The sequence below is a fragment of the Protopterus annectens genome, chromosome 14.part0 (assembly GCF_019279795.1).
Source record: "Protopterus annectens isolate FY-2018-M chromosome 14.part0, PAN1.0, whole genome shotgun sequence".
Taxonomy (NCBI): Eukaryota; Metazoa; Chordata; order Ceratodontiformes; family Protopteridae; genus Protopterus; species Protopterus annectens.
This window is the reverse complement of record NC_056748.1, coordinates 80,314,626-80,337,735: the sequence shown is the minus strand read 5'-3', so window position 1 is coordinate 80,337,735 and position 23,110 is coordinate 80,314,626. Positions and strand designations below refer to the sequence as shown.

General features: G+C 42.2%; 1 protein-coding gene across 32 annotated transcripts in view; it reads right to left on the bottom strand.

Moving 5' to 3' along the window:
- KCNMA1 (potassium calcium-activated channel subfamily M alpha 1) overlaps positions 1-23,110 on the bottom strand; it is a 4,085,072-nt gene that overhangs the window by 2,806,171 nt on the left and 1,255,791 nt on the right. For 6 of the 32 annotated variants that reach the window (XM_044055792.1, XM_044055800.1, XM_044055795.1 and 3 more), the window contains exon 1: positions 10,071-10,606. The exons of 10 other annotated variants lie outside the window; for them this stretch is intronic. In XM_044055792.1, coding sequence (XP_043911727.1) covers positions 10,071-10,284 — 214 coding nt within the window. In that variant the 5' untranslated portion in view covers positions 10,285-10,606. Of the gene's footprint in view, positions 1-10,070; positions 10,609-23,110 lie in introns of those variants that run through there. 16 more of the 32 variants (XM_044055789.1, XM_044055790.1, XM_044055802.1 and 13 more) reach the window with 7 other exon arrangements.

The window sequence follows — 23,110 nt, the reverse complement described above, 5'->3', positions numbered from 1 at the left end:
AATAATGGTAGAAGGATTACCATAAAAAGGGTAAGAAAGAAAAGATTGGTACTAACAATGGTACTTAAAGGAAGTACCACAAGGGTAGAAAGGATGTTGAAAAACTAGTGTAAAGAGAGAAAATCTGATAAACAACTGGAGAAAGTCAACAAAGGAGAGAGAGGATAGCCAAAAAACTGGAATAGAGAATTGCTCTGGGGGGAAAAAACTACTCACAAAAACCTTGAAACAACCCGAACAAGCTCTGAGGGAAGTTCTGCTTCTGTGTGAGATGGCAGCAAATGAGACCTGAGGTAATGTAGGTTGTCTGGGGCATTATAGGTAGAGGGATGAGCTCAAGAGTTGGATATTAAGTCTGTGATACGTGGCTGAGTTGGATCAGAGGTTGAATCCATAACCATATGTTGAGGAAGAATGAGAATGACAACATCAGATCTACCCTATCTAACACTGTAGCTCAAGAAAGCAAAAATTTAGCATAAAAAGCTTAGGTACTCATCTGGCAGATGAAATTGAGATCCTTTAGCTATAGAAGCAAATGAGATCCGAAGGATAGGCTCAAAGGGAATTGAAGAAAAGTTTGAAGGAGCTTGAGCCAATACAGCACTAGTAAAGAGCTGGATCAAATCTGACTAGCAACTTTGTACCCATCTGCTGGATTAAATCGACTCATGAAATAGGATATTTACATAACTCCTTTATTACCTCTGAGAGAACCTATACATTTTTTTTCTTTTCCAGTGCTTATGCCTGGCATCAAGGTTGTGAGATGTTTATCTACTTAATGAAGAAAGGGAGATATAATGGGTGGTACTGCCCATGACGTGGGCTGTTTCTTATTAATGAGACAGAAAAATCTCTGTTTAGGAAAATATGCTTCCTTTTTATCCCCCTCCATTACAAAACTTACTCATCAAGCTGACCACCTGTGAAAGGCTGATGTTCTTGGGGGATGGGGTTAAGAAGACTAATAAATCATGATTCATATCTGTCTAATACTTGAAGGTGGGTCCAGTTGCCTCATATAATGTTATTCCTTTTCCTCTGACCATTTTGTGGAATGGGACTTGTTCTTTATGAAGAGGATACCGTTTCATGTACTCCTCTGTAGGCTGAATGACAGTGCCGTTTCCTTCAGACTATGAAAAATCTCTTGTACCACAGTCTAAAGATTGTTTACGTTCCTCTGCAACATGACTTTATACCTTTGCCAACAGGTGACAGTCTATCACGGCATCAGAGAAATAACCTGTGTCAGCTGTGCTGATGTCAGTACCCACATTTATTTTTAACTGAATTACAGGGCAAATGGCTTGATCCATAGAACATTTTCAGTAAAAACATAGGCCAGGAATCAGCATCATGGTGTACAGGGATAAAGCCCTGAGTATGTCCCACGCAACCCAGGTTTGATTATCAGCTTGGGCATCTGTGATGCTGGCAAGGAGAGATGAGTTTTCCCATCCCAGAGGGCCATATGGGCATTCCCCATGATGAATGTTATGCAGGCTGGGATTTGGTAGGGGGGTCCAAAGAGGAGAAAGTGTGGTGGACCTGGCTGAGCTGCAGTGGTGATGGGGAATTGCAAGGAAGGGAGGAATAACAAGACAGGCTATAAAAAGGTAGCCCCATGGCTAAAAGTTAATGATACCCCCTCCTCCCCCAAGACACCCTTAGGTTTTGCACTGGCCCAAGCCCAGACTAAAGTTAGTGTGAGGCAAGTAAGAAGATGCTAGGAGACTTGGCAATAAATGAGGAAACTGGTATTTGCCACAGGATGACACATGAGGTACATGAAGCACTCAAAAAATGAATAACCTAGGCCAGAGGCACACAAAGGTAGAACTGCAAGTTTAGAATCAATATGATAGCAGATTGCAAATACAGATGGAGATTAAAATAGTTTACATACATGTAGCTAGTGGGAACTTTGATATCAGATGTACATAACTTTCAATATAGTTGTATATAGACCGTATAAAGTGTTATGCAGAATTAAAAGCAGGAGATTCAGATTTCAGTGAACAAGCAAGGGGCTTATTTACATATGTACAAATATATCTAAATAATAATAATAACAATAACAATAATAATAATAATAATAATAATAATAATAATAATAATAATGGTACTTCTTCAGTAGTTCCTGTAGTGCATGGAGTTTGTATAACTAAAGATGTGTAACAGTGGATTGCATTGTGACAGCTATTGTGTAATATTTGTGTTAACCACTGTCTTTAAAGCAGCATCATTTCTATCTCTGTAACAGACAGTAAAACAGTGGAATGTCTATCACCGTTCTTACTTTGTGTGGTCAAATAGTTGCATTTGGCTGGTATTAAGACTGTAATGCATTTTTCATGTATGGAGTTTCCAAACTACGGTCTGAGAAGGCTTTGTGCTTAGTTGTTAATGTCTCTTAAATTGAAAGATGATGGAGTGATCTTAACTTTATCTGCTAAGGAAGCACAGACAGTTGAACCTGAAGTCAGGGATCTGGGAACCTATGCTGACAATGAGCTGTCCCTTGCTCAGCACATATCCACTGTTGTAAGGAAGTCATTTTTCATTGCATATCTCATATCTAAAGGTATGGTGTCCAGGTCAAGGGATGAAATCACTCCACTGTACTCAGCACTCATTAAGCTGATCATTGAATATAATGCATTTTTGGTATGTACCTGTCCAAACACTATGCATAACTGGAATGACCACAAAGCATTCTCCCTAAAAAAATCATGGAATAAATCATAAAAACTATGCAGACCATCTCAAAGCTTTGTCATTCTTCTCAGCACCATACAAGCTACTAAGAGGTGACCTCTGCTCAACATGTAGAGATCAGACTCTATCCTATCAGACCAAGTACTCATTTGCAAGTCTAATGGTAGCATAAACACCCAATTATGGGATCTTAATTTGCTTTGCAACATATTTTGTTTTATTTTTGAGGACTGTAAAATTATTGCTCTTAAAATATTTTGTAATAATTTGTTGCTTTTTCCCCCGAGCATCCACTGAAAATGGGCTTCTGCCCAGTCGAACCTTCCTGGTAATCAAATGTCAATAAATAAAATAAACACAACATATTACAGGGATAGATAAGTATCACCAATAATGCCATTTGTATAGAACTGGCTTCCACTCCACATAAAGAAAAGTACTTCCCATAATCTACTTAAACAAAATCTGGATGAATGTATGGGAAATCATACATTCACCCTTAGCTTGATACCTGTGTCTCTTTTAGAAAGGGGCAACAAGTAAATGTCACAAAATATCCCTGCTCTGCCCACCAGTGGGTTATTCATACACAAAATATAAGGGCTAAAAAACTACTATGAGAACGTCAGCCTAGGCTTCTTAAGATGTTCACAGATCAATAGCCGAGAAAGTATCTTTGAATCCAAAATGGTTTGCATGCCTAGCAAACACTGTGTCATTAAACTTGTGCACAGAAACATCTCTACAGCAGACAATATTGTTATCTGTGAAGCAGCTGCACCTTGCAATACCCCATGGGCTAAAGAACTGCTCTAACTGCATCACAGTCTGCTCACACTTGCTACTTCTAGCAGTAGCTTTACTGCTTAACTTTCAAGTCAGGGGGCTGACTACAGAAAGATTACCACAAGGTGTACAAATTATCTGCACCTTGTGGTAACCATTTTCAATTCAGAGGCAGCCCTATCACTGTGCTGTAACAAGAAGAGGTGTAGGACAGTGATGGACAGTCTCCATGGCTTACTGCAAATGCTAATGAGGCATTCAGGGTGAAAGGCCACTGCTAATTGGCCATGTGCCCTCCTCCAGAAATAGCCGTGTAAGGTACATCAGCAGTGTATATTAATGAGACCAGCCAAAAGCTTGTGTTTACCCATTACATTAGAGTAACTGACAGAGAGTTTAGCAGACTAGTAATGCAAAGATGTGTGTGCATGTATGTATGTGTAAGGCTATGTGGGGGCTGCATGTATGAGTGCGGGTGTGTGTGTGTGTGTGTGTGTGTGTGTGTGTGTGTGTGTGTGTGTGTGTGTGTGTGTGTGTGTGTCTGACAGGTCACAGTAAGAGGTTAGTTATGGGGTAGGGTAGGTTTGTTTTTGCTTGTATGTGTGTGTATTGGTAAGTGGATGAATAGCTGATTCTGTCTGTGAGTGCAGTGGGTGTGCTTTGTGTGTATATGCACAAATGTGTGAATGCATGTGTTGTGTGTGTGTGTGTGTGGGGGGGGGTTGTAATACCACCACACTCCCCTAGGCTAACAAGCACATCCTGCAAAATTGGTGGTGGGAGCAGTAGACACAAGGGCCCTTCTCAGTATGGAGAACATCAATGTCTGTGCTGTGACTGAAACCTGGTTCAAGGCTCCTGAGAGCACCCCGGCACGATCAGGTTTTACCTCATATCATGCGTTCCGGCCCCAAAACCCGGACCACACCACAAAAGGAGGGGGTGTATCCATATTCATCAAGCATACCCACACCTCCAGGTTGGTGGCAACGCACGAAGCATCGGAAACCATCCAGGTGCAACTAACCATAGGCAAAACTGCTCTACAATTTGTAGCATGCTACAGGCCACCCTCTCAAACTCAGAAACCCCACACAGCCTTCCTAAAGACACTGGAGGGTATAAATGTATCTCCAAACACCATTATATTGGGTGACTTCAACTACCCGAATATAGACTGGGAACATTACTCAAGCCCCAACTTTCTAGCCCAAAGGTTCCCGGAGTTCATAAATTCAAATGCCATGGAACAACTAGTCACCATTCCCACAAGAGGAGAAAATATACTAGATCTTATCATCACAAACATGGGGACAAAATGCTCCACACCGGAAGTATATCCCTCATTGGTGAGATCAGATCACAAACTAATCTCACTGGAAATCCACATCCCGCCTCCACCCCAAACAAAAACGACCACAGTGAAGAACTTCTCTAAAGCAAACTTCACACTACTCAAGACTGGTGTGGTATCCTTCAAGGCCCCCGACCCAGTGGAAACCACAACCCAAGCTGCGGAAGCCCTTACAAATGCCTTCTATGAACACCTCCAGGACTGCATGGATCAGGCAATCCCTAATAAAACCAAGACTCTTTCCACCAAGGGCAAACGTCCAGTCTGGTGAACCCCAGCCATAAACAAACTTTACAATAAGAGGAGAAAGCTGTTACATGATAGAGCAAAATCCATAAAAGAGAAGACACCCTTGATCATTATTAGTAAAAAAATACGAGCACTCATAAAATCATCCAAGGCCAACTTTGAGAGAAAATTTGCCATAGATTCAAAAGACAATCATAAGGCCTTCTTCAGCTATGTTAGAAACCTGGGTGGAAACTCCCAGATATGCTCAGAATTAGTCCAAAATGATACAAAAATCACTGAACCCACAGACATTGCCAACATACTGGCAGACAGGTTCAGTACAAACTTCACCCCCCTCTCACCCCCGAAAAGAGAGATAACTATCCCAGCGGAGTGTAGCCTCCCAGACATCTCAAATGCGCAGGTGAAAGCTGCTCTCTCTAAAGCTAAAAACACAGCATCAATGGGACCGGATGGTGTCCCCGGCTGTGTGCTACACGAACTCAACGAGGAACTAAACCCGCGCATAAGGCAGCTGTTTAATCTTAGCCTTACCACAGGATACGTGCCCAAGGAGTGGCGTACGGCAACTGTGGTCCCACTCCACAAAGGTGGTGCCTCTACGGACCCTGGTAATTACTGCCCCATAAGCTTAACAAGCCTGGTCTGCAAAGCTATGGAGAGGATCATAATGGAACTCATAAACAAAGACATAAGGGACTTGCAGAAAGGGCAGATCATGCCTTTTGAACTTGGTCGACTTCTTCGAAACAGTCACCAAGACCATTGACGAGGGAAAGGCAGTCCATACAGCCTACCTTGACCTTGCAAAAGCTTTTGACACAATACCCCACTCGGGTATTATAGAGAAACTTACCAGCTTAAATGTAAACCCATATGTCACAAGATGGGTTGCAAACTGGCTAAAGGACAGAACCCACAGGGTTAGAGTTTCTGGCGCCATGTCAGACTCCAAGCCGGTCACAAGTGGTGTCCCACAGGGCTCAGTCCTTGGCCCCCTGTTGTTCGGCATCTACTTCTCAGAAGTACAGGCAAACATAGGAGGACTATGGCTGACAAAGTTTGCAGATGACTGCAAACTGGGCCATAGTGGAAAGTACATCGGACACAGATATCCTTCAGAGGGGTCTCACGGAAACTGATAGCTGGTGCCAGAGCCATGGCCTGAAGTTAAATGCCAAAAAATGTATAGTCATACCATTCGGGAAAAACAAGGTAACCCCAAGCTACCATATAGGTGGCAATCCACTAAGCACAGAAGAGGTTATCAGGGACCTGGGGACCCAGGTTGACAGTGGCCTTTCTTTTGACACTCACATTGCTAAAGTGGTTAGAAAGACCTTCTACATTGCCCACCTGATCATGAAGGGATTCACATCCAGATCAAGTGAGGTCATTGTTCCCCTGTACTCTTCACTTATCAGACCAATGATCGAGTACAATGCCCCATTCGGGATGTATCTCACCCGACACCTGCAGCAATTGGAGAGACCCCAAAAGTTCCTCACCAAAAGGATAAAGGGACTCCAAAAATCTGTCATATGCTGCCAGACTGAAGAAACTCCAGCTCTATTCAGTCGCATACCGTCTGCTCAGAGGTGACCTGTGCCTGACATACAAGGCCATGTCCAACCCGGAATTAATGGACATGCTCCACCTCAAAAAATCCAAATCTACCAGATCCACTAGAGCAAGCGACTTAAACCTTAGCACGGATATAAATAGGACATGCTGGAGGGATAGATTTGTCACCCAGAGACTCCCTATGCTGTGGAATAAAATCACGGTCCATGTGAGGCAGAGCACCTCGCTGGCTTTGTTCAAGAGAAATCTTGACCGGTGGATGGGAGATCGTAGGTTCACCCCAGGAATCATCTCTGTGTCACTGCTGGACAGAGGCACAACAAACTAATGGGCACAGTATTTTTTAACATAAGGGGTGGCGTAAGCCACAAAACTTCGGGCTAGGCTTATAAATGCCTTAGGGCAGATAGCCTAGTATAAACCTATGAACCTATGAACCTATAACTAATTGCAGTGTGCCTTAAAGGCACTTAAAAAAAAATAAAAGAACAAGGTTTTGCTGAACAAAAACATGGGGCAAGGTGAACACTAGACACCAGGGATAACTTTTCACAGCATCTCTTTAGAGGCACTAAAAAAGTTCAAACCCTATACTCTCACACCTCACAGAGGATATCAGTCTTCAGTACCACCAATAGACACCAGGGATGCTGTCAGACACTGCCTAAGTTTTTATAAAAAAAAGTAAGTAAAAAGGGGAAAGGCTTTAAACTCTGCACTCTTGACACAGAAAGAAGCATTAACCTACTACACTAACAGATCAGTTACTGTAGCATTTTTTTTTTGCATAATAATAAATATGAAAGTCTAAGATGTGGCATTTTTTAATGACTGCAACAGTGTGCATTATGAGGGACAGTACACTGAAAAGGGGCAACAGCAGCAGCGTTCTGTAAAATCAGGAACAGATAATTGAGACAGGATGGGTGTGTGCCTATGTGCGGGTGGGGGGCTTCAGGACGAAGCTGGCAGGAACACTAAATGACAACAAGGAGAGTTTTTTTTAACTCTGATTCAAATCACTAAAAATGTTAAAACAACAACAGGCTTAGCATCATGATGCACTATATACACACTAAGGAGAATTAAATTCTGGCATTATTGACTGACTATAAGGAACTATGATTTATGTGGGTAGGGACAAAAAATAGGAAGAGACAGGTAAGAAGTCTGTGTGTGAAAGTGAATGAGAAGGGGTTGTGTCTGAGTCAACTACAATACGTGTCTACCACTGTTAAATACTACTTGAAATTGCTGATTTGCACTTGCAATAGTTAATGGACATTCAGAGATTTGTTGATGGGGGGGGGTCTTGTTTAATTGTGGCTAATGTGTCTCTGATTTGCATTTCTCTGCATAGTGTAAACGAACCCTTTTGTCTGCTGCTCTCTTACCACCAGTGGTGTTTTTTTTTCCTGAATCCCCTGGAGAATGTTGCAATATCGTGCCCCCTGCTGGATTAGTAAAATATGTGCGGGCCTCTTCACCATCTCCAAGTTTTGTGTTAACTCAAACTTAACCAGCTGTAGGACCAGGAAAGCAAGACTCTTGTATATAACACAAGAGCGAGAAGACTGATACAGCATGTGGGAAAGAAAACTGTTTCTGTTACAGTTTAACACTTATCTAACAGCCTCTCTATCCCATTTCACCTTCTCCTCAACTTCCATCTTCACATTTATTTTATAGCTCTTTGCATTCAGAGATATATACGTATGACTGCCATTACTTGCCTACCTGGAGATAATGTCATGACAAGATTGAACTATTGGACATTATGCCTTTGCTGTATCTCATGGATTGATGTACTGATATACTGCTGCATCTTCATTACTTCCATGAAGTTCTGAGTTTATTAATTACCTGACTGCTGTATGCCATCATAATGTAGATGCAGATGGCAGCTCTGTCCTTGCCTTGCTGCATTTGCTGTTCTCTTCTGTGGATATAGAATCTTCGGAAAGCATTACAGGAAAAAAAAAAAAAAAGAGCACAGAAGGAAGCACTGCACTGCTCATCCTTGAGGCATTCACAAGCACCTGTACCAGCAGAAAGGACAGGTGCTTCATCTCTGCAGAGCAACAATCAGCCACATTGCCTGCAGCAATCAATCATCCTGCTCATCTGCTGCAAACCGAACAAATGCTACATCTCCTAAATCAGAGACCAGTATCTGATAAACACCATTTCACGGGGGACAAATTACTGCAGCACTAACATGACTTACTTAAAACAAATTCCCGGACTGCAAATACAGTTATTTAAGGCTATACAAAAATAAAAGTTTCCAGCACTGGAAATCACAAGCCCACAAAATATGACACACAAAAAAATTATAACAAAGTGTATGCATATTCTGATAGAAAACTGAAAGAAATAACAGATAGAGAACAGAAGGCATCAAACAAAACCATTTCTCATGGTAAACATAAATTCAGTGGTACAAAAAGTTCTTTCTGACAGGTCCTTGCCTGTATCCTGGAGACAACTCATTAGGCTTGAGAGCACAAGCTTTTATGATTCAAAATCAATGGGGGATTGATGCATCCAGCATATTCAAACATGCATTCAGCATATTCAAATTCTGACCCACCATCCCACCACATACACTGAAACTCTGCCCCTGCTATTAACTATCACACTTCCAGTGATGGCTACGCAATGTTTATGATGCAGGAATCTCACAATACATTTGAACCCTTATTTATTTGCAGTCTCACTTTAGTTCAAGTTGGTCATTTCTTGCACTGTTTTGGAAACTATATGACTTAGTAGTTTACTTTTGACCTCAGAAGGATAACAATGTCTCACAAACAGATGAAACCTCATTAGCCCCCATATTAGCAAACCCTTCAATGACCTTTAGCATCCTTACCATGACAACACTGTTCAAAATGTAACAAACGTCACAAAAGCACAGAAGACAAACATCCAAATCTGACTGCAAATTACTAGGCAGATCTTTTCAGTGTTGTGAATAGAACCAGTTTTAAAGGAGGTACAGCTGAATGCTATGGAACGCATTTACAAGTAAACCCCAACTTTTAGAGGGCACTAATGGCAGAAGTCAAGAATTTTAAAAATGGTCTGACAAAGGATGTTCTAAGGGTTACTTCTTTAGAGTCAATTCACAGGGTTACACTTAAAAGTATTATGGTCATTACCTTAGTGATCTCTTGTTCTGTCATATATGTAGAAACCATGAGGAGAATAAAGGAACTTTCTGAAGTTCTATATCCTTGTGTTCTGAGACAATCTCTTCAGGATAACAAAATATGAGGTTAATAAATGCTAAGAGAAGAACGAAGTTGAATCATAAAGCTTTTACAACCACTTTTTTCTGAGATTACAATGTAAAGGCTGTTCTTACCCCAGTAGCAAGCCACTCTGTAACATGATGCCAGTGAATGCCGAAAATTATCCAGGTCCTCCTTGTCAGTTGCATGATTGTGTCCAGCTTTAACCCGGTACCCATTCTGGTACAAGTCTCCCAGGGATTTCTTACGTCTCCTAGTATTTCGGAAAGTCTCTGTCCTGGTGCCTCCATCAGGCCCACGGTACACTAAGATCTTACTTGAGATCATGAAGCCTGTTATACTGGCACTCCACAAAAGTGCAGTGCGTCTTAAATTTGTCTTGTACAACTGGAGTGCCCTGTTTTCAGAGAGACTGTATCCTGACCCTTCCGCTTCCGTTCACAAATTAGTGCTGAGCATCAGATAAGAGCAGTACTCCTGCTAATGCCAGTCCCTCTCAGAGAAGTGAGCCTTTTTTGGGGGGATATCACATGAAGCACCACAAGGTCTGAATGCAATCTAACTAAAACAGCTACGCACACTAGGAAACTCATTATCAATACGGCACAGCAGAAACAAAAGCCGCAGGATCTACTGCTTAGTGCATACCAAACTAAAGACGCAGGGACAACACACAGCTGCAGCTATGATCTGACATGTAGCACAGCTTAAAAGCTGACTTCCATCAGGATATTACAGCATAAGCTCTTTTAGAGTCACCCTGGAAAGAGGAGAACAGCCCTAAAACATGCCTGCTGTCCTCCCTGCTTGATATCAGAAAATGCAACATCTACAAAAACAAAAGCATTGTTTGAGCTTAGGATACCATTAGCAGACTTTCCTTTATGTCTGTCAATCTACACAGCCTAAAGTGTCACATTCTAATTCTGCCTGAACTATGCACAGGATCAGGAACAGAAGAGGAAGTGAGCACTTGCAATCATTAAAGTTGGGCAGGATTTACTAGTTGAAATGAGAAGGTAAAAAATGAAAACAACTAATCCAGAGTTAATCGCAGCCCTGTGCAAGTGAATCTGTAAGGTGTATTTTAAAAGTGCATAAGCAGCATAAGCAAAACAGAAATTGGTTCTTGCGCAATATGGCCAGTTTTTGTAAGTGATTGTATGTTTATACAATTGTCAAACAGGGGAAAAAACAAAGCAGTGCAATTTATTTGCCTATGTAAAAAGCTTTTTTACTATAAATTATACACATTACAGTGCTGGAGGGGAAGCATTTTTATCAAAATATGCCACCATGTTGTCCCTGGGCTAGATGCACATACTTGTCCATGTTGTCCCTGTGTTACATATAACATAGCAGTACAAGCTAACCCTATGTTTTGTGCACTCGCTGGCCCATGTTACTTCTGTGCTACACATATTGGCCCACATTATCTTCATGTTATGTGTGCTTACTGACCTATGTTACCCTTATGCTACATATATTAAATTGGTCCATGTTGCCCTAGTGTTACTGATAATGGACAAGGCTGTATTACATCTGTGTTACATATACCTACACTGGCGTATGTTACGCCTGTGTTAGATGTACATACTAACCAATGCTACCCTGTGTGTTACACATACCTTTGGCCCATATTGCCTCTGTTACATGTACTCACTGGTCCATATTCCCCTGAGTAGCATGTACTGATTGGCCCATGTTAACCATATGTTATAATTAATTCACTGTCCCATGTTATTACTGTGTTGTGTACAGCTCTGGCTCATGTTATTGTTGTTGGATATATTACACAGGTCCAGGTTATACATGCATTTAAAGTAGTGACTGGCCCACCTTACCCCTTGTGTTACACATAACTTGGACCAAAGCACTAAAGGTGGAGGTATGTCCATATTCATTAAGGATATCCACACCTCCAGGCTGGTTGCTCAGCATAATGCATCTGAGATTATCCAAGTGCAACTAACTCTGGGCAAGACCGCAATGCAAATTGTAGCTTGCTACAGATCCCCCACCATGCCCCAGGATTCCGACTCCTCATTTCTTGATACACTGGAAAATATTAGGGTACAACCTAATACCCTAATAATGGGTGATTTCAACTACCCCACCATTAACTGGGAAAACTACTCATGTACCAACTCTTGTGCTCAATGTTTTCTGGAATTCATAAATTCCAATGCCTTGGATCAACTTATCCACACCCTCACCAGGGGCAGCAATATCCTAGACCTGGTCATTACCAACACGGGCAACCGGTGTTCCACACCAGAGGTCAATTCCTCATTGGTCAGATCCGACCACAAGCAAATCACCCTAGACATCGACACCCCAGCCCCACCTCCCATTAGGGAAACCACCGTAAAAAATTTTTCCAAAGCCAACTTCACGCTTCTTAAGACAGAAGTGGCAAACTTCACGACACCCATGCTGACGGACAACAGAGATACGACTGTTGAATCCTATACAATTGCACTTTATAAGCACTTACACAAGTGCATGGATCGTGCAATCCCTAACAGAACCAAGATGCTATCCTCCAAAAAAAGGAAGCCAATCTGGTGGTCCCCTAATAGAAACAAACTCTACAACAGAAAAAATAAACTGTTGCAAAAAAGAGTAAAATCCTATGATTGGAGGAACTCCGTGGTCAGCCTCAGTAAGAGGCTGAGATCCCTCATAAAATCCTCCAAAGCTAGTTACGAAAACAAAATCGCCACTGATTCTAAAGACAACCACAAAGCATTCTATAGCTGTGTCAAGAATCTCAATGGCAACACTCAGATCTGCTCTGAGTTGCAGCACAATGGCACTAAATATACAGAACCAACTGATATTGCCAACATCCTGGCAGATAGGTTCAGTGCTAACTTTAGCCCTCTCTCATCCCCTAAAGTGCTCATCTCTATACCGGAAGAATGCAAAGTACCTGTAATCACGGCTGCACAGGTAAAAAAACACACTCTCCAAAGCCAAGAACACAGCATGGGACCTGACAACATCCCAGGCTGCGTTCTACATGACCTACAGAACAAACTGGCACCCCACCTAAGTACCATGTTCAATCATAGCCTCACCTCAGGCTTTGTGCCCACTGAATGGCTCATAGCAATGGTTATCCCACTCCACAAAGGGGGAGCCACCACGGACCCCAGGAACTACCACCCCATTAGCCTGACGAGCCTGGTCTGCAAGGCTATGGAACGTATCATCATGGAACTTATAAACAATGACATTGGTAATCTCCAAACTCTGGACCCTACCCAGTTCGGGTTTGTAAAAGGCAGATCATGTCTCCTAAATCTGATAGACTTCTTTGAAGCGGTCACCAAAGCTGTAGATGAGGGTAAGGTGGTACACACAGCCTATCTAGATCTTGCCAAGGCTTTTGACATGATCCCCCACACTGGAATTATAGACAAACTCACTAAACTAGGTATAAATCCCTATGTCACAAGATGGGTTGCCAACTGGCTCAATGACCAAACCCACACTGTGAAAGTAGAAGACTCTAAATCCAACTTCAGACCAGTGACAAGTGGAGTACCTCAGGGTTCAGTCCTAGGTCCTCTCCTGTGTGGTATCTACTTCTTTGAAGTGCAGGCTAAAACAGAAGGTCTTTGGCTAACAAAGTTCACAGATGACTGTAAACTAGGAGCCATAATCAAATCTCCTAACAATGTGGACATCCTACAAAAAGGCCTCACTGAGACACATGCCTAGTGTCAAAGCCATAGCCTCAAGCTCAGTGCCAAAAAGTGCATTGTTATCCCTTTTGGTAAAAACTCTGTACCCATGAACTACCACTTAGGTGGTAGTCTACTTAACACCAAAAGTGTGATAAGAGACCTTGGGACACAGGTGGACAGTAGTCTCTCCTTTGATAATCACATCGCCATAGTAGTCAGGAAATCCTTCTACGTGGCACACCTCATCACAAAAGGTTTCTTATCCAGGAAAAAAGAGGTCATTGTTCCCCTCTACTCATCACTCATTAGACCCATTATAGAGTACAATGCCCCTTTTGGTATGTACCTCACAAGACATCTACAACAACTGGAAAGGCCACAGAAATACCTCACAAAGAGGATTACCGGCCTCAAACAGATGCCCTACGCAGATCGTCTCAAAAAACTCCAGCTTTACTCTGTGTCATATCACCTACATTGCCTAACATACAAAGCTATGTCAAACCCAGAGCTGTTGGACATGCTCCACATAAAGAAATCCCAATCCCTTTGAGCTACATGCTCTAGGGACCTAAACTTTGTCACCACAATAAACAGAACATGCTGGAGGGATAGATTCCTGTCTCAGAGACTTCCCATACTCTGGAACAAACTACCTATCTATATCAAACAAAGCTCCTCATTAGCACTCTTCAAGAAAAATCTTGAGGATTGGATGGGAGATAGGAAATTCACCCCGGGATCACTTCTGTGGCTCTGCTTGACAGGGGCACAGGAAAATAATTTTCTTGGGTGGTAAAAGCCAGAGTACCGTTTGGCTAGGCTTATATAGGCCCTAGGGCCAATAGCCTAGTACCTACCTATGAACCTATGAACCTATAAACCTATAATGTACTGGCTAGGTTTGTTATGCAGTATATGAAATACATTGGCCTATGTTACCCTGTGTTACACGTAGTGCACTGGTTCATGTTACCCCTGTGTTACATGCACTGGGTTGGCCTATGTTAGTCCTTTGTTACATGTACAGCACTAGCTCATGTTACACCTTAGTTACATGTACTCATTGACCCATATTACCTATGTGTAACATGTCCTCACTGGCCCATGCTATCCCTATATTGCATGTAGTTCACTGGCCCATGTTATCCCTGTGTTACATGTCCTGCAATGACCCATGTTACTAGTGCTGTATGTATTGCATAGGTTCAAGATAGTCTTGTATTAAATGCAGTCATCAGCATGTTATCCCTGTGTTATATACATGACACTAGCCCCTGTTATTCCTTTATTATATGCAAATAACTACCCACGTTACCATGTTACCCCCTGTTACATGTAATACATTGGACCATATTACTCCTGTGTTGACATACAATTCACTGACATAGCATACCTGTCTTATATGTTTTGCACTGACCACTGTTGCCCCTGTTTATGTGCACTGAATTGGCCCATGTCGCCTGCATTGCATGTCCATAATATCCCTGTTTACATGTAAAACACAACCCCATTTTACCCTCACTGATGTATATAACATGCTGACATGTTGCATTTGTGTTATATATAATAGAATGGCCCATGTTACCATCACTGACTCACATGCACTGGAGTATTTACCCCTGTGTTATACATACCAGCCTGGCACAGGTGTTACATGTACTGCATTGTCATCTCTGTTAATATGCATAAATTAGCTCATATTACTTGTGTTATAAATAGTGCTCTGGCCTATGTTAACCCTGTGCTATATGTACTGCATTACTCCACGTTACCCCAATTTTATATGTACTCACTGACCATATTACTCCTGTGTCACACATATACTGCACAGGACAATGTTACCCCTGTGTTACATGCAGTTCACTGGCACATGTGTTATATGTTCATAGTTTATAGATATTTACTATCCTATTGATGTTTTTGGATCTTAAGAAGGCTAGCTTTACATCCTATTGTAGTTTTTAACCTTTATATTTTTGCATAAAAAATAACCCAGAAATGGGACAAAGAAAAATATAAGGGACGGGTGCTAAAGTGAGGTGAATTTGTGGTTACCCACCCAGATTACATTTGAATAGAGTGAGAAAAATACTTCGCTTTATGTGGAGTGGAAGATGGTTCCATAGAAGTGGTACTCTCTGTAATACATACATATCCCTCCAATATGTTCTGTTACCTTATAAAAGTAATTGAGATCCCTTGATTGGGTGTTTATAATACCACTGGACTTGTGAATGTGTAACAGGTCTGACAGAGTAGGGTCTATTGAGGTTGTACATGCAAGGCAGAGGTTCGACCATTAGTAGCCTAAATGATAGCAAAAAGATGGGCAAGGCTTTGAGATGGTTTGCATAGTTTTCAATGATTTAGGCCCTTGACTTTTTCAGTGAGAAAGCACTGTGGTCACTCCAGTTGTGACAAGTGTTTAGTCAGGGATATAATGAAAGGGGGCATTTATTTATTTGTTTATTGCTATTTGTTAACCAGATAAGTGAGCAGGTCTACTGACTGTTTTTAGTCATTGTCTGGGCACAGGGTGCAATGAATATAGAGAAAACTAGTACAGATAATATGAATAATTACATAACTGTTTACAAAGAATTTGCTCAGAATAGTGATTGGATTCATAAAGTACAGAGAGATGTATGCATAACTGAGGTCAGGAAGTACAGCTGAAAAAAGAATTTATGTCTTGCCATAACATTCCATCTGTGTTGTTCATCTTCTTTCATTCATCACTGATGGGTTCGGTGATGATCCCTTGGAACAGTCGGCCAATTACCAAGCTTCTACCCACAATGCCCTTCTCCCTGTTACCTCAGATCATGTTTGCCCATGATATACCAGAAAAGCAGAGGCCCATTCTGCGCAAATGCCCTAAGACCACACTTGGACCCAAAGTATCCCCCAGGAGCCTTTGGAGGGGAAGGAAGGTGGGAAGTGATAAATGAAAGAAGATGAACAACTCAGATGGAATGTTATGGTAAGACAAGTATCCCCCAGGAGCCTTTAGAGGGGGAAGGAAGGTAGGAAGTGATGAATGAAAGAAGATGAACAACACAGATGGAATGCTATGGTAAGACATAACTTCTTTATCTGATGTTGTTAATCTTCTTTCCATTCATCACTGATGGGACAACATCCCAAGCTACCTTGAGACATATGGGAGGTCCTTATGGAAGAACGTTCATGAGTACCATTGAGCTGAAGGCAGCTCTCCCTCTGGAGACCACATCCAATTTGTAATGATTGATGAAAGTGTGGGGTTTAGCCCAAGTGGCTGCTGCGCAAATGTCATCCATAGAATTCCTGGAGTAGAAAGCTACAGCTATATATCACCATAGATCTAGTGGAATGGGCTTTAACCTGTGGCATAGGTTCTTTTATGGAAGAGTAAGAGAAATGTATGCAGTCCCTTAGCCATTTCAATAAAGTAACCTTGGATACAGAATTTCCCATTCTAGGTCCAGAAAAAGAAATGAAAAGCTGGTCAGACTTGTGCATAATTTTGCTTCTGTCTAAACAGAATCTCAGTTGTCTGTGTACATCCAAGGAATGTAGGCAGTGCTCTCCTTTATTAGAAAAATTTGGAAAGAACACTGGTAGGTCAATGGACTGATTGATGGAAAAGTCAGAAACAATCTTGGGGAGGAAAGATGGATTAGTCTGGAGTGATACTTTGTCCTTGAGAAAGACCAAATAGGGTCTTTTGATGCACAATGCTTGTAGCTCTGAAACCTGCCTGGCTGATGTAATGGCTACCAAGAACAAGAATTTCAAAGACAAGAATTTCAGGTCACACTTCGTTGCAGGTTCAAAGGGGGTTGAGTCAAAGACTGTAGAACTAACGTGAGGTTCCATGGCTCTATAGGCTGTCTGACTGAGGGCCTGATGTGTGAAATTCCTTTGAGAAAAATTTTATGTAAACATAGTGAGATGAGAGGCATACCATCTAGCCCATTATGGTAATTCGGAATTGCAGCCAGATGTACTCATATGGTAGAGGCTGTGGCACCTTCTTCATAAAACTTAGACAAGTATTGCAAAACCACTGTGACTGGAGCGAAATACGGATCTTGCATGTTATCCTTTGACCAGAGAGAGAACCTTTTCCATTTGTCTTGATACAGTCTTCTGGTGGATGGTTTATGAGAGGCCAGGATAAAATCCTGAACAGGTGAGGTGAGATAAGCCTCCCTGGCAATTAATGGAAGTGGAGAAACCAAGCTGTCAGCTTGAGACTGGACAGATTTGGGTGGCTCAACCCTTGGGGGTGAGCAATCAGGTCTGGAAGAGGGTCCAGAATCCATGGCAGGTATACCAGATGAGGCCAAAGGAAGGGGAACTAAACTTGTCGAGGCCAAAAAGTGGCTATGAGGATCATTTTGCATTTCAACTGATGAGCTTTCTTTAAGAACTGTGGAATCAGAGGAATGGGGGGATAAGCATAAAGAAGTCCTGTGGGCCAATCATGAATCAGAGTGTCCCTCGGGGACTCCCCGCTTTGGGAGGAATACGACAAAATAACTGCTGCACTTGTTGTTTGATGGAGAGGTGAAAAGGTCATAGCATGGCTGGCCACAGCTGCTGAAAATTTCTGCCACCACATTGGGATTGAGAGACCACTCATGGGGCAAGATAATACATCTGCTCAACTTGTCTGCAATCAAGTTTGAGCTCCCCAGGATATGCATTGCTATCAGAAGGTGGTTGGAAGCAATCGCCCAATGCCAAATCTTCATGGGTCTTGACACAAGGGGTAGGACTTGGTTCCTCCTTGCTTGTTGATATACCAGACTAGTGACATATTGTCTGAATGAACTGCAATTGTCCTAGAAGGAAGAACCGGATTGAATGCCTGCAATGCTAACAGCACCGCTCACAGTTCTAGAACGTTGATATGCAGGTTGGCCTCCAAAGTGGACCATGTGCCTTGGACTGTCTTTCCCTGGAAATGCCCCCCCCACCCAATCAGGGAAGCATCCGTGGTCACAATGGCCTTGGGATGAGGGGACTGGAATGGGCATAGTTCTGTGTCTGGACTCATCCACTAAAGAAGGTCCTGCTTGCAGGAGTTGGTTATCTGGATCTGGGAATATAGAGGGCGATGATTCGGGAACAACTGAGAAAGAAGAAGCCATTGGAAAATTCACATGTGCAGCTTGGCAAGCAGCACTATTGGGATTGAAGGTGCCATGGATCCTAGGGTCTGAAGAACCTTTCGCACTGAGACTTTGTTTTGACAGAGTATCGCCAAGAACTGAAGCCTCAATCTCTGGAGTCTGTGAGTTGGGAGTGACACCAGACAGGATCGGGTGTTGAAGACTTCTCTGATGAATTCTATCTGCTGGGTAGGGACCAGGTTTGACTTCTCCCAGTGCACAGTTATCCCCAAAACCTCCAACAGAGAAAGTGTGTATTGTAGAGCTGTTACCCAAAGATACTTGGTGGGGATGGTGAGGAGCCAATCATCCAAATATGGAAACACCTGGAATCCATGCAGTCTCAAGTGAGCTGTAACTACTGCCATGCCCTTTGTGAACACTCTGGGGGTTCTAGAGAGACCAAATGGCAGGGCACGAAACTGGTAAAAATTGGCTCCTAGCCAGAAGTGAAGCAGACTCCTGGAGTGCTTGTCCATTTTGATGTGGTAATACGTGTCCCAGAGATATATCAAGCACATCCAATCACCCTCTCTCAGAAAAGGGAGAATGGACTGAACTGTGACCATCCAGAATTTGGTTTGGGTGACAGACTTGTTCAAGCTGCTGAGATCCAGAATGGGTCTCCAGTCCCCTGTCTTTTTTGGCACCAAAAAGAATCTTGAGTGAAATCCATTTAAAATTAGTCTCCACCAGTGCAATTTCTGAAATATATCTCTAAAGATTAGTATATAAAAATCCAGGGGATACTTTTTCATGTATGAAAATCTATCTTCTGAATAACCTGACACGGGAGTCAAGAGAATGATACTCAAAATACCACCAAAAAACTCCTTGGTTGAAGTCCAAGACTGAAAAGAGAGGCTTAGATAGGTTTCCAGATAACATTCGCCTTCTCCTGCAACAAAAAAGTTGTTTGATGCAGGCACTCTATAATACATTCTAGAAATAACACTCCTTAATGACAGGGTCAAAGATTATTTCAGAAAGGTTATCTAGGATCCCATAGTGGTCAGAAGAAATGAAACCCTGTTAAAGACCCTCCCATTGTGGTCAGAAGAAATAAAATCCTGTTAAAGACTCTTGACATTGGGAGAAGAAGACACTACAAACATAAGAAAGATGTTCAAAAAAAGGAAAAGAAACAAAAAAAACCGAGTACCACACAATCTAAATCTATAAAGACATATGACTGGAGAAAGGAACCAGAAAAACACCCTTGGCGTAGAAGATAACCACAAGGGTAATGCAGAGAACTAATCATGTTGCTTATAGACAATGAAATCTGAAAAAATCCTTTTAAATTTTCAGCTACGGAAATATATAATGTAGCACATCATTAAAGTCCAGTGCTACCATGAGGTAGAGAAAGTAAAGGTAACAAACTCTGAAGGGTCCATATTCAATTTCCACAAACTGATTTAGGAAGTTAAGATCTACAACTGGTCTCCAAAAGACACTTTCTTTGATACCAAAAAAAGAAGTCTTGAGTCCATGTTGACAGTGGATAATGTACAGAGCCATCTGTTCGGCACATTTTGAGAGCTTGGGGTGGGGGTGGGGGGGTTGAATGCTGGATAAGGTGAACTATTCCTATTTAGGAAATGATCCTTGTTTAAGATTGAACTCCTCCTGCCATATTTTCCTGATTCATTATAAGGCTTAAGAAGGCAGGGACTGCTTATTATGTTAGAGGAGAAAGAGGATGAGGGAGATTTGTTAGGTTGGGGGTAGGGGGAGTAAAACCTCTTACAAACTACTAAATAACTTAATCTTAACTTAATCTGTCACTAATCTGTTTGAAGGTTTGGGAAGCAGGTGGGCCCCAAGTTCTGTTATATATCAGGGCATAGTTCCTCAAAACACAGGCAGAAGCTGAGACCCAAGATATAGATTTAAAGCATATTTAGATACTTCAGACATGTAAGAAATAATGAAATTTAGGTAGGCACTCCCATCGAGCAGAAGAATGGTGGGTAAATTTCTCTAACTGTCTGTACAAAAAAGCAGAAACTTCCACTTGGGGAAAAGATAGTTAGGAACTCTATATGCTGAAGTGGAAGAAGAACAAGTTCTCTTAAAAATGTATCCAAAATGTTCTCCTCAGAGTCTGCAGAGGAAGGGTTGGACAACTGAAAAATTAATTGCAGATGTTTGTGCTGGATGTTGCTGGTGCCTGCTTACAGCTTCTGCTTGCTGAATGCAAAGTTTGATTAATGCACTGAACTTTGTAGACTATTAACCTTTTCAGCACTATATATTAACTTTTGTGTAGTTACTAATAAAATAACTTGTCCATGTAACAGACAACACGTACGATAATGTCACAGTTTACAGTTTTTAATGTACCAGGTTAAACTTTTCAGGCAGCATAAATGATAATGTCCAGTTACCTCAGAACAAACGTATCCCTACATGTACCAGATCTAACAAAAATCAAATCTAACATCATACCCTTTCAATGTCCTTTATATAGATTTTTATGAAAGCAGTCTTTCGAATTTGCAGTCTGTTGGTAAGTCAGTACTTTGGTATTTCTCTGATGTCATACAGAATGTTCATTGTATTCTGTTTCAAGGTGAATAATCTTAAACATTTGGGTCAATATTACGAGATCGAAACCTTAGGTAATCGAATACCTAAAGGTCGATCTCTAAATATTGAAATGTAAAAATCGTAAATGTCCGTTTCCACACAGGGAAACAATGCCGTTGGCCAAACTTAAAAAAAAAGTTTTAAACAGAAATCAAGTAGGGGGCTTCGCCCCCACACCCCCCATTTGGGGGGCTGTGTCCCCCACACCCCCTAACAAAATATGCCAACTCCGAGATCGCTCTACATTGTAAAAAGGGCAAAATCTGCATAACAGCCAAATGACTTGTTTCCCTTAGTAGAAATGGCCGTTCGCGATTTTTACATTTCGATATTTAGTGCTCGACATTGGTCTGGTGGGACTGGTTGGATGACTCTTTTTTGACATAGCCTTTCTATTTCTGAAGCTGCCTCTTCACTCTGACTGGGTGGAACTTCTGGAAGTTTTTTTGGAAGTTTCGGATAAGAAATAAGGGGAATGGTGTAACCTCTGGTGATTATATTCTGCACCCAACGATCGGTGGTAATAGAGTGCCAGACAGCTTGGTGCAGAGAGAAATGACCCCCGACTGCTTCCAGAGGCATGCAATTGGGCAGTTCTTCAGGAGCGCTGGTAAGACTGTCCAGAGAAAGAGTCTCTGGAGCATTGGTTATGTGGACCCCCTCTGCCTCTATAGGGGCATTTTCTGGAGTTGTTACCCCTTCTGCCTCTGGGGGTATCATCATCACATGCAGCATGGAAAGGACCCTGAGATTTTTTGTGCCACATCTTCCCACTTCTCTAGTTCCTGAAAAAGGAAAGTTGATGGTTGGAAAAACAAAGGCCTATGGCAGATAGGGACTTACCATCCTGTTCGCACCTGGCTAGCATGTCCTTCACTTTGGAACCAAAAAGGGAAGATGCTTCGATGGGAGCATTCAGAAAAGAAGACTTGAAGGACCTGCAAGATCACAAATGTGCATCCAGGCATGACGCCTCATAACTATGCCTGAACCTGCAGCTCTAGCTGCCCCTAGAGTTGCATGTGAAAGCAACTTCATGGACGAGTTTGAAATCAATTCCAGGGTAGCAAGCTGTGAGCCAAATTTGTCCCGTACCTCGTCAGACATGTGTCCTGTGAGTGTTCCAGAGAGTTCTGAGATCAAGTCTCTTTGGAGCCTCATAAAATGTGCCAAATAGTTCAGGGATTGAATGGCAAAGGTCACTGATGCAAAGACTCACTTCCCCAATCTGTCCACGGCCCAGGACTCCCTGTTGGGTGGATGGACAGCAGGACTCTCTTCAGCCAGATCCTTTTTTGTGGCTGCCACCACCACCATAGCGTCGACTGGTAACCCTCTGGACCAATGTGGCTTCTGCTTGGGAGGGGAAAAAATTTTGTCAGGTCTCTGAGGGATCGCCTCAATAGAGTCAGGGTTCTTCCATGTGTGTTGCACTGCAAGCTGGACTAGCTCATTGGCAGGCAGGGTCACCCAAGAGGTAGATGGCCAGGCACGGAAAGCCTGCAGGAACATGGACTCCTCAGAGGAAGGCTTGGAGGGCTTCCAGTTACCCCTCTGCTTTAACATTTCAAGGATGTCTTTGAAGGAGACATCATCATCAGGGGGTGACCGTACCGACCCTTCACCATCATCGTAATCATCGTAATCCTTTTCTTCTGTTAGAGACTCCACAGGCGAGTCAACGTGCTTCCTCTTGCA